Below are 14,527 nucleotides of genomic sequence, written 5' to 3'. Positions count from 1 at the left end.
TCCAAAAATAGATATTGGATTATGTTTGTGATCTGGTCTATACCTGGGCATGATTGAGTTATGATTAGGGCTTTGATTGTGCCACATCATTAGGGTGCAGGCCTTGGTGGGTGGGACGCACAGATAAAAGGCATGGCAAAGGACAGAGTTGAGGGTTTTGATGTCAGAGTTTTGCTGTTGGAGTTTGATACTGAAGACTAAAGCGGGAGCCCCAGGAAATAACCTCACAGAGGAGAGAGAAGTTAGCCCCAGAAAGAGAGGAATCCTGAGCCCAGGGAAAAGCAAACCCTGGGAAGAAAGAAACCTTGAACCAGAGAGAAACAAGACCTTGGAAGGGAGGAACCCAGGAAGCCTGAACCCTCACAGACGTCGGCAGCCATCTTGCTCCAACATGGTATCTGCAAACTCCTACCCCAAATAAATACCCTTTATAAAAACCAACCAGTTTCTGGTATTTTGCATCAGCACCCCTTTGGCTGACTAATACACACTGGGAGCCTGCGTTGTGGGCTGACTCTGCCTGCCTTTACTGCCTGGCACCAGTGAATCTCAGTGGCCCTTAGTTTTCTTATGTCATCATTGTATTTGACCATTTGAAGGACATACACCCAAAAAAGTAACCACCTCCCAACGGTTGGTGGGTGTGCATGTTAGCACAACTTGCAGAGCATAACGGGGCAACTCTCGTGGGGACATGGATTTTTGGGTTTGTCCTAGGATAACTTTTGTGCACTGAAAAGTTACTTTAAAAAAATAATAACATTGGATTTATTAAAGTTACAAATTTAAAACACCGTCATCCCCCAGTTTTCAAGATCACTTTACAACTCTTATATTTCCTTTTATAAATCTAGCAAATTCTGACAACTCTTAAGAGTTTTTCTTGGATGTAATACATCCTCCTTTTTTTTTCTTTTAAAGATTTATTTTTTATTTATTTCTCTCCCTTTCCCCGCTCCCCCCACCCCCAGTTGTCTGCTCTCTGTGACCGCTTCTATCCTTGTCAGTGGCACCAGGAATCTGTGTTTCTTTTTGTTGCATCATCTTGTTGTGTCAGCTCTCCGTGTGTGCAGCTCCATTCCTGGGCAGGCTGCGCTTTCTTTCGTGCTGGGTGGCTCTCCTTACGGGGCGCACTCCTTGCGCGTGGGGCTCCCCTACGCGAGGGGACACCCCTGCGTGGCAGGGCATTACTTGCGCGCATCAGCACTGCGCATGGGCCAGCTCCACATGGGTCAAGGAGGCCCGGGGTTTGAACCTCAGACCTCCCATGTGGTAGGCGGATGCCCTATCCACTGGGCCAAGTCCGCTTCCCTAATACACCCTCTTAAACATTTTATACTACATTTACAGATTTAATATATTTGAATTCCTTTCTAAATATCTGTTATTCAGCAAAACTTCCAAGTTCTTAACTATATCTTATGCATCTACTAAATTAAACTTGTCATATGTTGAAGCTGAAGTTCTTGGAAATACCCTAATACTATTTATAAATTTAGAAAGATTTCAACCTAAAATCATAAGTTTAACTTCATTCAGTTTTCCATTTTAAATTAGAACCATGACATTCCTGTTGCACACTAATATGCCAAGTTCTCTTAAGCAATTCAAATCCTTAAAACATCAAATATGTACAGTGTACATATGAATGTTACATAAAAACACTAATACAAACTTTTGATTGACTTAATCATAGCTGCACTTTGGAAACTCCCTAGGATCATTCGTTCACGCAACAAACATTTATTCATGTGTGCTCAGTACCAAGCACTGTTTAAGGCCCTGCCCATAGCATGACTAAGATGGGAGAAAATCCTTGCCACCGTGGGACTTTAACTCGTGTGCTAAATAAATGCATAAATAAAAACTTATATCCGTACTCTAGGAAAAAGAGGGCAGGATAAGGAGGAAGGCAGCTGCTGGGGGGAGGGGAGCAGGGAGGCCTCTGTGAGGAGGTGACCCTGAGCAGTGACCCCTGTGAGGCAAGGGAGCAAGCCATGTGGCGGGCAGAGGGGAGAGCAGGCTAAGATGGGCAGGAGCAAGTGCAAAGGCCCTGAGGTGGGAGGAACTTGGCACTTTTCAGGTAAAGCCGAAAGTGGCTGGAGTGGAGTGAATGAGGAAGAGGGTGGTAGTCGGAGAGAGCAGGAGATGGGTGCATGGAGATAAGCCTTGTAGGGCTTGGGCTTTTTCTTTCAATACCTTCACCTTGAATATGTTGTGAGGATTTCTATTTCCATGTATCAGCACTAGAGAAACTGTCTCAGAGACACAGGGAGAAATGTACAAGCGTGATCATGGCAACACTGAAAAGGAAAAATGGGATAACAGCTCTGTCCATTGGTAGGGAAATGGGTAAGTAAACTGTGCTGTATGCATACCATGGAGTGCTCGATGGCAGGGAAAACAGATTAATTCATTCACTCAGCAAATGTTTACTGAGCACCTACTCTGTGCCAGGCAGTGCACAAAAGAGACAATTCTCACTCCTGTGCAGTTTATATTCTAGTAGATGAAACAGACATGTGGATCAACCTCAAAAACATGCTAAGTGGGAAAAAAGAAAATTGCAAAGTTATATACAAAATGATTCCATTTATGGAAATTTTTAAAATCCACCAAACAGTAGTATATCATATTAATAGGAAATGAAGGTGGTGGACTTCGCCCAGTGGTTAAAGCGTCTGTCTACCACATGGGAGGCCCTCGGTGGCCCCCGGGCCTCCTTGACCCGTGTGGAGCTGGCCCACGTGCAGTGCTGATGCGCGCAAGGAGTGCCCTGCCATGCAGGGGTGTCCCCCACGTAGGGCAGCCCCACGCACAAGGAGTGCGCCCCGTAAGGAGAGCCGCCCAGCGCGAAAGAAAGTGCAGCCTGCCCAGGAATGGCGCCGCACACACGGAGAGCTGACACAGCAAGATGACGCAACAAAAAGAAACACAGATTCCAGTGCCGCTGACGACAACAGAAGCGGACAAAGAAGACGACGCAGCAAATAGACACAGAGAACAGACAACCAGGGTGGGGGGCGGGGGAAGGGGAGAGAAATAAATAAATAAATCTTTAAAAAAAAGAAAAAGAAAATGAAGATCTTGTAAAATTACATAAACAAAGAAAACGTGCAGGCTCTGGAATGGTGCCACCTGGCCTAGAGCCAACCTCTACCTCCTCCTCACCATGGCATACCCCCTCTGTGCCTCAGTTTCTTCTTTGGTAAAATGGGGGTGGAGAAGGGGAGAGGAAAGACTAGGAGTGGAGAGCTTTGGCGTGATCTGTAGTTTTGTATCTTTTTTTAAAGAATGTGACAAAATTTTACCATCTGTCTTGGTAGAAGTACATGAGTGTTGATATTATTTTCAGTATGTTTGAAATACTTTTAAAGTTAAGAGATGAAAAGATCCCAAAACAAAAGCACTTCGCCGGCCCTCTCCTCCACACCATCCTTGACTGCCTGCAGAGGACTCTTCCCGGAGCTGGGCTGCCAGGGGAAACTAAGAGGCAAACTAGGTCTTGGCGCCCCGGGCCTCACATCCTCCCTCCGGGAACTCTCGCCTTGCTCTTCCTTCGCCCTCAGGCCCCTGCAGGCCTCCTGTCGCTCCAACTCCACACATCCGCCGGGGTCCAGGCACTCTGCACTCCAGCCTCACTGTCACTCCTTCATTCATCCCCTCTGGCAAACAAGGAGACAAGCCATACGGGCAGTGGGATGCAGTGGTGAGCAGGACAGAGGTTTCCGTTCTCAAAGAGCTGTCATGCTAAGGCGGGAGAAAACCACAGACAAGGCGCTGAATCTAGATAATTACAGATGGTGGGTACGTACAATAAAGAAATAAACTGGGTGTCAGGGGAGAGAGATGGGAGACAGGGAAGGGTGGGGAGGTGCCCTCCAGGCAAAATGAACAGGTATTCAGAGCAGGGTTCAGTTCGCAGGTCAAACGCCCTCTGTCCCCCACCCCCCTGCAAAGCCCTTCCCAATCGCCCTGGTGGACAGTTACTATGTTGCTAGTATCCTAACACCCATTAGGTCCATTTTTGTAGTTATCGTCATTATAAATGTGTGATCGGTTGCTTGACATCTGTTTCTTTCCCTCTTTATAATGGAAGCTCCTTGAGAGCCAGCAGCTTGCCTCGTCCGGGCATCCTTTGTCTGTCACAGTGCCTCAAGGCTCTCAATCATCGTGTTCAAGACTGACACAAAGACGATTTCTACCAGGTTCCAGACGCCATGCATCAAATCAGAGCGATACCCAGGGACAAATGTTATTCAGATGAGAAATCCTTGCACTGTAGATATATTTAGAAAATATGTGTTTTCACTACATAATGAGCCTTTGAATGTTGAAAATGCTAATGAGAATGTTAGAAAAACTCTCCTGATGGAACACAGCAACATCTGAAAGGAAACAATTATTTCAGTGATAGCATCACCATTTTCTTTAAAGCTAAAAATCACTAAGAAATCCACTTGGAGACTGAAAAAAAAAAGTGAATAAAATTTTTTGTAAACAAGGCAAACAGCATCAAGTATGTCCCCCATTCCGAGCTAATTGGAGGCTGCAATGGTGGGAGTAGTAGTTGGGTTTGGGCATGCAACCAGATTTTCAGCCCCATATACTGCAATGCCACACAGGAAGTTGGCTACACTCTTAACAGTCAAAATCAAGGTGTCATTTTAACCAAGATTTGTTGCCTGTCCTATTGATAATCTGATTGGAAGGCTCTGGTTTTGGGTAAAAGGATTTTGTTTCCAATTTTATCTTTTCATGTTCTTCCTCTTTTGTATAATGGCCTCGCCTTGCAGTGATAAAACAGTCTGGGAGCTTAGCCTCGGTGTGAATTCGGTCTCCTGGGATTTCTTAGATTTGTTAGGCGAGAAGAGGAGGTATTCACTGTGTCTGTCCCTTGACCTTTCACAGGAGCCGGAGTTACCCCAGTCCTCTCTGGCCCCCAACCTTGCTGCTGTTTAGCCCTAGGGGAGGGGCTGGAGTTTCTAAGCTCTCAGCTCTGTCTGGGCCCAAGTCCAACAAATCACAGAAGGCTCAGTCCGGAGAAAAGAAAAATGTCCTGATGGTGTGCTTCTGCCCCAAAGGTCACCACCTCCTTCTCTGACTCTTCTGGTACTGCAAGCATGCCAGTGAGAGCAGAGTTCTGGGAGCACCTAAGGGGCCCCTTGTAGAGTGGGTTTTTTGAGAAGCAGCATGGCAGAAGAATTACCCACTGTTTTCTGCATTTAATGAAAATGTTCAGTTTCTAAAATATGTATGTGGTAGGAGGTGTGTGTGATAGTTGACTACAAGGAAAAAAATATTCCCACATGTAAAATAATCGCAAGGAAAAACCAGACACTTCAAGAAAAACTTGTATTTCAAGAAATGCTTATAAATAAGAAAAAAAGAGAAAAAAATGTTTATGTTTTCTTCTCCTGAGAAACTAAGGGCTCGTGCATAGTGATTTTAAAAAAATAAACAAGATGGCTCCATCAGTTTGAAGGCGAAAGGAAGAGAAACAGTCCATTTCAAGCATCTTTTCCAAATCATCCAAAAGGAGAGAAGAAAAACAAGTTCAGAACTTGGAGAATTTAATAATTACTCTCATTAAAACAAACTGCTTCAGAATTTGAGTGGTCTGAGGCTCCAACCAACTGGCTAAAACTTGAAAAGAATGAGGAAGCATGCGTTCTTATCACATCTCAAAGAACACAATTGTAAATGGTCAACCCACAGCTGGGACCTTGCCAGCCTGCCTCGCTCAGCAGCCTAGGAGCAATCGGCAGACCTCAGCTCAGAGCCTATGTAAATGCAGAGCTAGCAAGCAGGCGGCAAGTCCCGGGTGCTCAAGGAGCTAAACACTTCCTCCAGAGATGAAGCACAAATTTACATGTGAAAAATGAACATAACAATATTATCTTCCCTAATACATTTCCATAAGGGGCAGCTTTTCTCTGGAGATAGGGATGGGGTGGGGGAAAAAACTAAAAGGTAAGGATAAAATTAGAAAAACAACTTCCTGCTATAATAGACTCTGGAGCCTGTATGTATTAATATTTGAATGACTAATCAATCACTTAGAAGATAAGGTCTTCTACCTGCACTATATACAGATTGTAACAGATGATGGAAGGAAACCAGCCACTGGGCTTCCATCAGGCCTCTGGTTAAAGAACCCAGTTTCTCACAGCTGACCCAAACTGTTCTGGAAGGATGGATCCCCACTGTTCTTTCAAAACACTGGAAATGAGCATTTACTAAACCCTGGGGATGGAGATAATAGGTGCCAATCCTTGCCTTCAATTCAGATGTTAAGGCCAGTTATTACCTCGAAATCATAATGCAATATGGTAAGTGCAATAAAATAGAATTTTATACTAAGAGCTTGGGCAACAAGGTGGGAATAGATAGACTCCTGGCTCCATCACTTACAACCTAAAGGACAGTGGACAAATTATTTAATCGTTACCGAGCCTGTTTCCTAATCTGCAAAAGAAGGATAATATGAGTACCTCCCCGGGTCTGGTGACTGTATAGGTTTAGCAAATGATAATCATTAATATTTCATTATTCTTTATTATTATGGCATTTGGGACATCCTGAGAAAGATTAGTTCACTAGGTAGAAAAACAGCCAAAAGAATGCTGAAGACACTTGTGAATATGAAGCACCTATTTTTCTGGAAAAAAAAAATGGGTCACATCCGACAGACCGGCAGTTTCTTCCCCTGCAAAACGCGGCTAATTCTTTTCTTGCAGCACTGTGACACGTCCCTGATGATAATCGTCAAGTACCAAACGTGGCTCGCTGCGGGCGCGGGAGCTCATCAAATGGGAGCTGGCTTACTCATTGGGACATTCTGAGCAATCCGGAAAATTGGACAATGGTAAGTCACACGCGTCGGCTCTGGCCCCGCGCCCGGCGGGAGCGCCTGGACGTGGGCCCAGGTCCTGCATTTGGGCGGCAGGGCCCACAGGACCCTGTTCCTCCCGGCACGCGGGCAGGATGCTCCTGGCAGTCCAGGCCTGCCCGGGGTCCTCTGGTCCCACCTACACAGCAGCCCCGGACCGGCAGCGCGGAGACAGTCTCCCAGAAGAACCTCCCGAAGACGAAAGCCGCCAAACGGCCGTTCCCGGAGCGACCAGCCTTCTCGCAAGGCGACGTGGGCGGGTTTCTTCTCGCTCACTCGCAGGACGGACGCCAGGCCTCCCATAGCAACCGCGGGCTCTAGCAACGCGCGCTCCGCCGGGCCGGGGCTCCTTGCGCAGGCGCAGAAAATGGCAGGCCGAAGCCTTCCGCTTGCGCTCGGCGCCTCGCCGGGACCGGGGGGCGGGATTTGCGTCACGCGTCACGGGGCGGGGCCTGGGACGGCGGGAAAATGGAGGCGCCGGAAAGCGGCGGTGGTACAGAAGAGCGCGGGTCCCAGGACCCGTCCCCGGCCCCCAGCAAAGCCCCCGGCAGCGCCGGGCACTACGAGCTGCCGTGGTGAGGGCGCAGGCCGTAGATAATGGTGCATCTCGACGTGAGGGGGTGGCGGGTCTTATACGGGAGGAACGCCGGGGGCGGGATCCGTGGACGCGGAGGCGGCCTCGGGTGGCGTCGAGGAGACGCTTATTTGAAGCAGACGAGGAATTTACTCCCCGAGTTCAGGACTTTGCTTAAGTAACATCTCATCCGAGGCCTACCCTGAACCGTAGCTATTTTCTTGGCTTTATTTTTCACTGCCAGACAGACTAAATATTTACTTGCTGGGGTCGGGAGCGGCAGATCGATGCTTACTAAAATAACAGTTGCCCGGGTCGCCCACCTCCGCGGCGCCCCTGATCCGCACGCTCTGTGGAACTCGGGGTTGTGTGGAGACGGCGCGGGCCTCCCTGGTGTTGCTTGCTCATTTTAAGTACCGGTATCTTGGGTAGGTGCGGGAAGTGGTGACTTGGGAAGAGCTCGCTGCCCCAAGGACGCCGCTGGGTCCCTCTCCGTGTGCGCAGGCCTGGAGAACTCCAGGCGCGTGGTCTTTGTTTACTCGGTGAGCTCGGGGTATTCGCGTCCTTCCACCCTACCCCCGGCCCCCGTCTTCTGGACCGGATCAGTTACTGAAATGGAAAGCAAAGCACCAGAGCCACTAGCCACATGTGGTTACTGAGCCCTGGGAACCAGACTAGTCAGATTTGACATGTCCCCTAAGTGATTTCTAGGACTTAGTTTACAGAAAAGAAAATGTTAATAATTTTTATGTTGATTACATGTTGAAGTGGAAAATATTTTGAGTATATTAGGTGCAATAAGATGTATTAAACTGCACTTAACCCGTTTCTTTTTACCTTTTTTAATGTAGCTACCAGAAAATTTTAATTTATGTAGGTGGCTCATATTTTGCACAGCACTGCTCTAGCTGCTTGGGGTACTTCATTAAGTAAGACAAATTTTCTGTTCTCAAGGAACTTTTTGTACAGGAAGACAAGGCAAAACAAACAAGTATTTAATATCTTTGGTGACTAGTGATCTAGAGAAAAATAAAGCCAAGAAAATAACTATGGTTCAGGGTAGGCCTCTGATGAGATGTTATTTGAGCATAGACCTGAATTCAGGGAGTAAGCCATGTGGCTATCTGGAGGAAGAGCTTTCTGGCAAGGGGAGCAAGCTCTAGTGCCAAGGCCCTGAAGAAGCATGTTTGTCTTTTTCATAGACTAGCTCAAATTTCAGCTCCTGACCTCCCCAGGTGGTGATTCTCTCCTTCTAGGCCTCCACTACCCTAAGTTTGCATAGTCAGCTTGGCATTGTAGCAGGATTTGCTAAGCTCTATCTCCTGGCCATGTAGGGAAGCCCTTGAGAGCAAGAGCCATGTCTTACTGTTAGCTGTACCTTCTCCTTTTCTCCCCTTGTGGTCGCTAACTCCTTTCATGAAGGGATTATGTAGGGAAGTGCTGAGTGGGAATAAGCACAGGCAAGCTGTGTCTGCTGGTCTTGAGAAGAGCTGTCTGTTTCTTGTAGTGTGCAGCAAACAATCTTCTTTGCATGCAGCTACTTCTGGAGTAGAGCCATTACTGGTATAGAGTGCATGCTGACAGTAAATCAGAGTTTAATAAAGGGCAAAAGAAGTCCTGATGGTAAAATCATTGCAAATTAATGCTGCCTCTTCTATCCTTAGAGCTGGAGAAGGAGTAATTTTCTCTCCTCACGTAGCTTGCTCACTACTGGTCTGTACAAGCCACTAGCCCGACCCTTCCCCACAGCCTACTAAGAGCACAGGATTGGCCTGTGTCTTCTATCTAGCCTGCTCTGCTGTACCCTTGGTGTGCATCTCCTGAGACTGGCAAGGAAGGGATGAGAACCGGGCTCTGGCACCCATTTCCGACAGACCACATGGTGTCGGTGCTGTGTGTTCCGGGCAGACTGGCCAAACACGCTCACATTCCAGAAGCCCTGAGTTGGCCCTTCTCTAGCAACAACAGGTGCTTTCTGCCGTGGCAGGTGTGCGGTTCTCATGCACTTAGCTTTTCAAATGGCCCTTGGGCACCTCATTAACTTTACAACCTGCAGCCATTTGGTATATTTCTGTGGAATGTATAGACTCTCCTGACAAAGCTCTTAAAGCTTGCCCTTTAGTGTTTTCTTTTGAGTAGTGTAAAAATTGCCATGTCAACATTTTTGTCCATTTTTTTTTTTTTTTTAAACAGGGTTGAAAAATACAGGCCAGTAAAGCTCAATGAAATTGTTGGAAATGAAGACACTGTGAGTAGGCTGGAGGTGAGTGACTTTTTTAAAGATGATCTTCTGTCATTATTGTGGCTTTGACAAGCTGGAGTGCATCTGGAGGAAGGTAGCCAAGATAGTTGGGGGAGGGAGAGAGGCAAACTGGGAATCCCAAAGAATTGAGGGTTTGGGAGACAGTCTAGAGAAGACTAGAAGCTGTGGTGGACAAGGTGTTTGCAGAGCTGTCTTATTGGGGAGGAGTTACTAGACTTGTTCTTTATTCCTCTAGAGTAGGGGTTGGCCAAATATTTTCTGTAAAGGGCCACATAATAAGTATCTTAGGTGCTGCAACCCTTTCAAAATGTAAACCTTGCAACAGGCCTTAGACCAGATTTGGCCCATGGATGCTGACCCCTTCCCAGAGGACAAAACTAAATCAGTATGGCTAAGTGGCAATCAGCAGACTTTAGAGTGACGTGAGGGATTTTCTCGCAGCAGAAATGTCCAGCAGTAGAACAAGTGGGGTTACACCAGAAGGCTTGAATTCCCAGCCCCAAGGGTCTTTAAATGGAAATTAGAAGCTCAGCTATTTGAGACATGATGGAGGAAGTCTCTGCAGTAAGAGGGGCTTAGACTTTAATAGCTACCAGGATCCTTTGTGTTTGTCATTTAACAAATACTTTTTTTTTTTTAATATTTATTTATTATTATTATTTTTAATTACATTAAAAAAAATATATGAGGTCCCATTCAACCCCACCGCCCCCTCCCCCCACTTCCCCCACAGCAACACTCTCTCCCATCATCGTGATACATCCATTGCACCTGGTAAGTTCATCTCTGAGCATCACTGCACCCCATAGTCAATGGTCCACATCATAGCCCAGACTCTCTCACGTTCCATCCAGTGGGCCCTGGGGGGATCTACAGTGTCCCATAATTGTTCGTGAAGCACTATCCAGGACAACTCCACGTCCCGAAAACGCCTCCACATCTCATCTCTTCCTCCCGTTCCCCACACCCAGCAGCCCCCATGGCTACCGTTCCCACACCCATTTCACATTTCCTCTGTGGACATTGGATTGGTTGTGTCCATTGCACACCTATGTCAAGTGAGGGCTTAGATTCCACATGGGTACTGGATGCACTCTTCCCGCTTCTAGTTGTAGACACTCTAGGCTCCATGTTGTGGTGGTTGACCTTCTTCAACTCCATGTTAGCTGAGTGGAGTAAGTCCAATAAGTCAAAGTGTAGGAGCTGAAGTCTGTTGAGGCTCTGGGCCTGGGTGTCATATTATCAGTCCAGAGATTCAAATCCCCTACATATATCTTAAACCCAGCACCAACTACAATTCCAATAAAGTAGCATGCAAGTCTCGTGAAAAGAGATCCCCTCTGAGTCCATTTCCATCACGCAGAAACACCAGATCCAAAGAAGGGCCATCTGTCATGGCAGTGAACCCCTTCTGCCATGACCATAGAACCCGTGGGTCTCTTTATCCCTCAAAAGAACCAATACCTGGGGTTGTATCTACCTTATCTGTCTCTTAGACTCTGTTCAGTTGTACATAGGGGTATTCCTTCTGACAACCTCCAGACTCTTTTTTAGAGACTCACAGCCTTATAATCTCATTTCTCCTTTCCATTTCCCCCTTACATTAGGTCAAACCGCTTCCCGAAGTCATGTTATTATATGTAGACAGGTATATTCTGCTGTTCCACATTGAATCTTTAATTCAAGGTCATTTTCTAGTTGCTTCTTCAGCTGGTATCATTTAACAAATACTTGAGTGTCTTCACTGGGCCACACACTGCATCTGGAACTGTTGATATAACGGTGAACAAAATATATGTGATCCCAGCCCATGTGACATTTACAATCTAATGGGGGCTGTGTTACAGGTAATGTGAAAAGCACACTACAGGGTGCTGGGGAGTACATTGGGAGTGTGCAGGAGGAGTTAACCTGCTCGTAGAATCTTGATTCCCAGGTGGAAGACATGACGCCCAGAGCTAAAGGATGCATGGGAATTAGTCAGATTGGAGTGGATAGCGGGAGGGGAGGCAGAAGAAAGTATGTGCAAAGGCCAGGAAGAGAGAGAGAGAGTTTAGCTTTTTTTATGGGGGTGTAAATACCATCTGATTGGATTACAGAGTGGTGCCTTCAAGCATTCACGTGCATATGAATCGCTTGGGGATCTTGTTAAAATGTAGATTTTGACCTAGTGGTTCTGAAGTGGAGCCTGGGATTCCCACTTCTAACAAGCTCCTAGGTGATGTGGATTCTGCTGGTTCAGAGGCCACATTTTGAGTAATAAATAGAGTATGCGTTTTAGGATGCAGTGGGTAGAACCCAGATGGTACAGGGCCTTGCAAACCACGTTGAAGAGTTCGGGCTTCATATTGAGGGCAATGAAGAGTTATCCAAGGGTTTCAGTTAAGTATGTTTTGTTTGTTTGCTTGTTTTTTAAAGGATTTATTTACATTTTAGAAAGATGGTTGCGGTTGTACCGTGGAAAATGAATTGGAATGGGACAAAACTAGCAGGAAGGAGACCAGTTGATGGTCTGTTGAAAGCAATCCAGGCAAGACATGACGGGCTAAGGAAGAGGCAATGGGGCTGAGGAGAAAGGAGGGACCGGCCTTTGTAACTGAGCTTTTGGGTGGAGCCTCCAGGGTCTGGGTTTGGCCACCAGCAGGTCTGGGCTCGGCTACCTCCAGGGTCTGGGTTTGGCCACCACCAAGGTTGGTGGCATTGACAGGTCATAGAAGCAAACATGGGTGGGCTTCTGGTTTGTAGGGGAGGGCAGCCAGTTCAGTTTTGAACATGTAGAGTTGAGACTTCTATGGGGCATCCATTTGGAGAAATTTGTAGCCTTGTTGACATCCCAGGCCTGTGTGGCTGGGGTGACTTTGTTCCTAAGGTTTACTAATTAACCTGTTTTAATTAACACTTTTTGCCCCGCAGGTCTTTGCAAGAGAAGGCAATGTGCCCAATATAATCATCGCTGTGAGTACTTGCTATTGTCCTAGCCTCATTTTCACTGCCCACGTAGGTGCTTTAGGGTGCACTTGCTTCCTCTTCCAGGAGCCCTTTATCCCCATAGCCTGTACCTTTCCTCTCCGCCAGCAGAAGCAGGTCCCTCAGGTTAGCTGGAAGGCCTCTGGGTTGGTGCTGTACTGATTTGGCGAGAGCTGTGGAATGGGGCGGAGGTGGCTTCGAGGAGAGGTGAATGCAAACAGTGGTGAACAGTGAAGCAGGAGACACATGGAGTTCATTCTCACGGCTCAAAGCACTTACGGAGATCTCATTCCTAGGGTCCCCCCGGAACTGGCAAAACTACAAGCATCCTGTGTTTGGCACGAGCCTTGCTGGGCCCAGCACTTAAGGACGCTGTTCTGGAACTCAACGCTTCAAATGACAGGTCTGCCTGGGGGTTAGACCCAAAGGGTGCCAAGGGTTTCACATTGTCACTGTTACATGTTCGAGTTTGGTATTATACTTGGAACTCTCCTTCCCAGTGAGCGAGGATGGGAATTGCTGGCTTGTTGGTGTGGCGTCATAAGCACTTGACTTGCTGGTTTACATTTTGGCTCTTGAACACTAGATGATTATGAAATAAGGACCTGTTGAATAAAATGTGTGGGATTTGCCTTTGGTTATTCCTTGAGGATGTTGTTGTCAGCTCTTTACTTTTTTACTGCTTGTGAAGGCTCTATTTATATCTGAAACAGCCAACATCCTTTGAATGCGACTAACTGATGTGCATGAACTACAATATATCCTTTTTTTTTAAAGATTTATTTATTTCTCTCCCCTTCCCCCCCCACCCCTGTTGTGTGTTCTCTGTGTCTATTTGCTGCGTTGTCGTCTTCGTCCGCTTTTGTTGTCAGCAGCACAGGAATCTGTGTTTGTTTTTGTTGCGTCATCTTGTTGTGTCTGCTCTCCGTGTGTGCGGCGCCATTCCTGGGCAGGCTGCACTTTCTTTCATGCCAGGCGGCTCTCCTTATGGGGTGCACTCCTTGCGCGTGGGGCTCCCCTACATAGGGGGCACCCCTGAGTGGCAGGGCACTCCTTGTGCGCATCAGCACTGCACATGGGCCAGCTGCACACGGGTCAAGGAGGCCGGGGGTTTGAACAACGGACCTCCCATGTGGTAGACGGACGCCCTAACCACTGGCCAAGTCTGCTTCCCAATATATCCATTTTTAAACAGATTCCAGATGTCAAATACAAATAGGTTCTAGCTTATCATTAATTCTTCTCACACATGCAAAAACTCCTTTTGGAAACTTTGGTGATTTATAATTTGGTTGAAGAAAGGCTGACCCATTATTACAAAATATTTTTAGTATTAGGTTTATAAACACCAATTAGAATGACCAGTATATTGTTTTTTTGTTTTGTTTTCTTTTCCACTTCTATATCATCTCTTTCCTTCCATTCACCTTAGTAGTTATGCCGGCCTTCAGGTTTTGGTCACGTACAAACTGTACCATGTAAATTTTGGTGTATAAACATCATAAAAAATGAAAGAATGTCACATGTCACTGTAGCAAAATGGTGTGGTCCAGGTTCTTGTCCCAAGATAGTGTGGAATGAAGTCCTTCTTGCTGGATGAAAACCTGTTTGCTTTTTGTCCTTAGAAACATATTGGTCATGCCTCAGTTCTTGTGTTTGAGAAAATTCACATAGAATATTGGCCCCTGAAGGTTCACAGTCTAGATTTTGCTTATATGATCAATTTCTCCTTCATCATCAGAGTCTCAAATGCTGCCGTTTGCCTCTGCAGTCATTTTCTGATTTGTCCGATAATTATAAAATGTCTTCCCTGTCAGTTTTCTTCTCTTTG

General features: G+C 46.5%; 1 protein-coding gene across 1 annotated transcript in view; it reads left to right on the top strand.

Moving 5' to 3' along the window:
• Positions 1 to 7,298: 7,298 nt before the first annotated feature.
• Positions 7,299 to 14,527, top strand: part of RFC2 (replication factor C subunit 2) — a 29,543-nt gene continuing 22,314 nt past the window's right edge. Inside the window, exons 1-4 of the mRNA XM_058285941.1 lie at positions 7,299 to 7,467; positions 9,660 to 9,729; positions 12,643 to 12,684; positions 12,993 to 13,099. Of these exons, the coding sequence (XP_058141924.1) occupies positions 7,361 to 7,467; positions 9,660 to 9,729; positions 12,643 to 12,684; positions 12,993 to 13,099 (326 nt within the window). The 5' untranslated portion in view covers positions 7,299 to 7,360. The remainder of the gene's footprint in view (positions 7,468 to 9,659; positions 9,730 to 12,642; positions 12,685 to 12,992; positions 13,100 to 14,527) is intronic.

Source organism: Dasypus novemcinctus, chromosome 23 (assembly GCF_030445035.2).
Source record: "Dasypus novemcinctus isolate mDasNov1 chromosome 23, mDasNov1.1.hap2, whole genome shotgun sequence".
Lineage (NCBI taxonomy): Eukaryota > Metazoa > Chordata > Mammalia > Cingulata > Dasypodidae > Dasypus > Dasypus novemcinctus.
The sequence above is the reverse complement of the archived record's forward strand: the minus strand, read 5'-3'. Positions and strand labels throughout refer to the sequence as shown.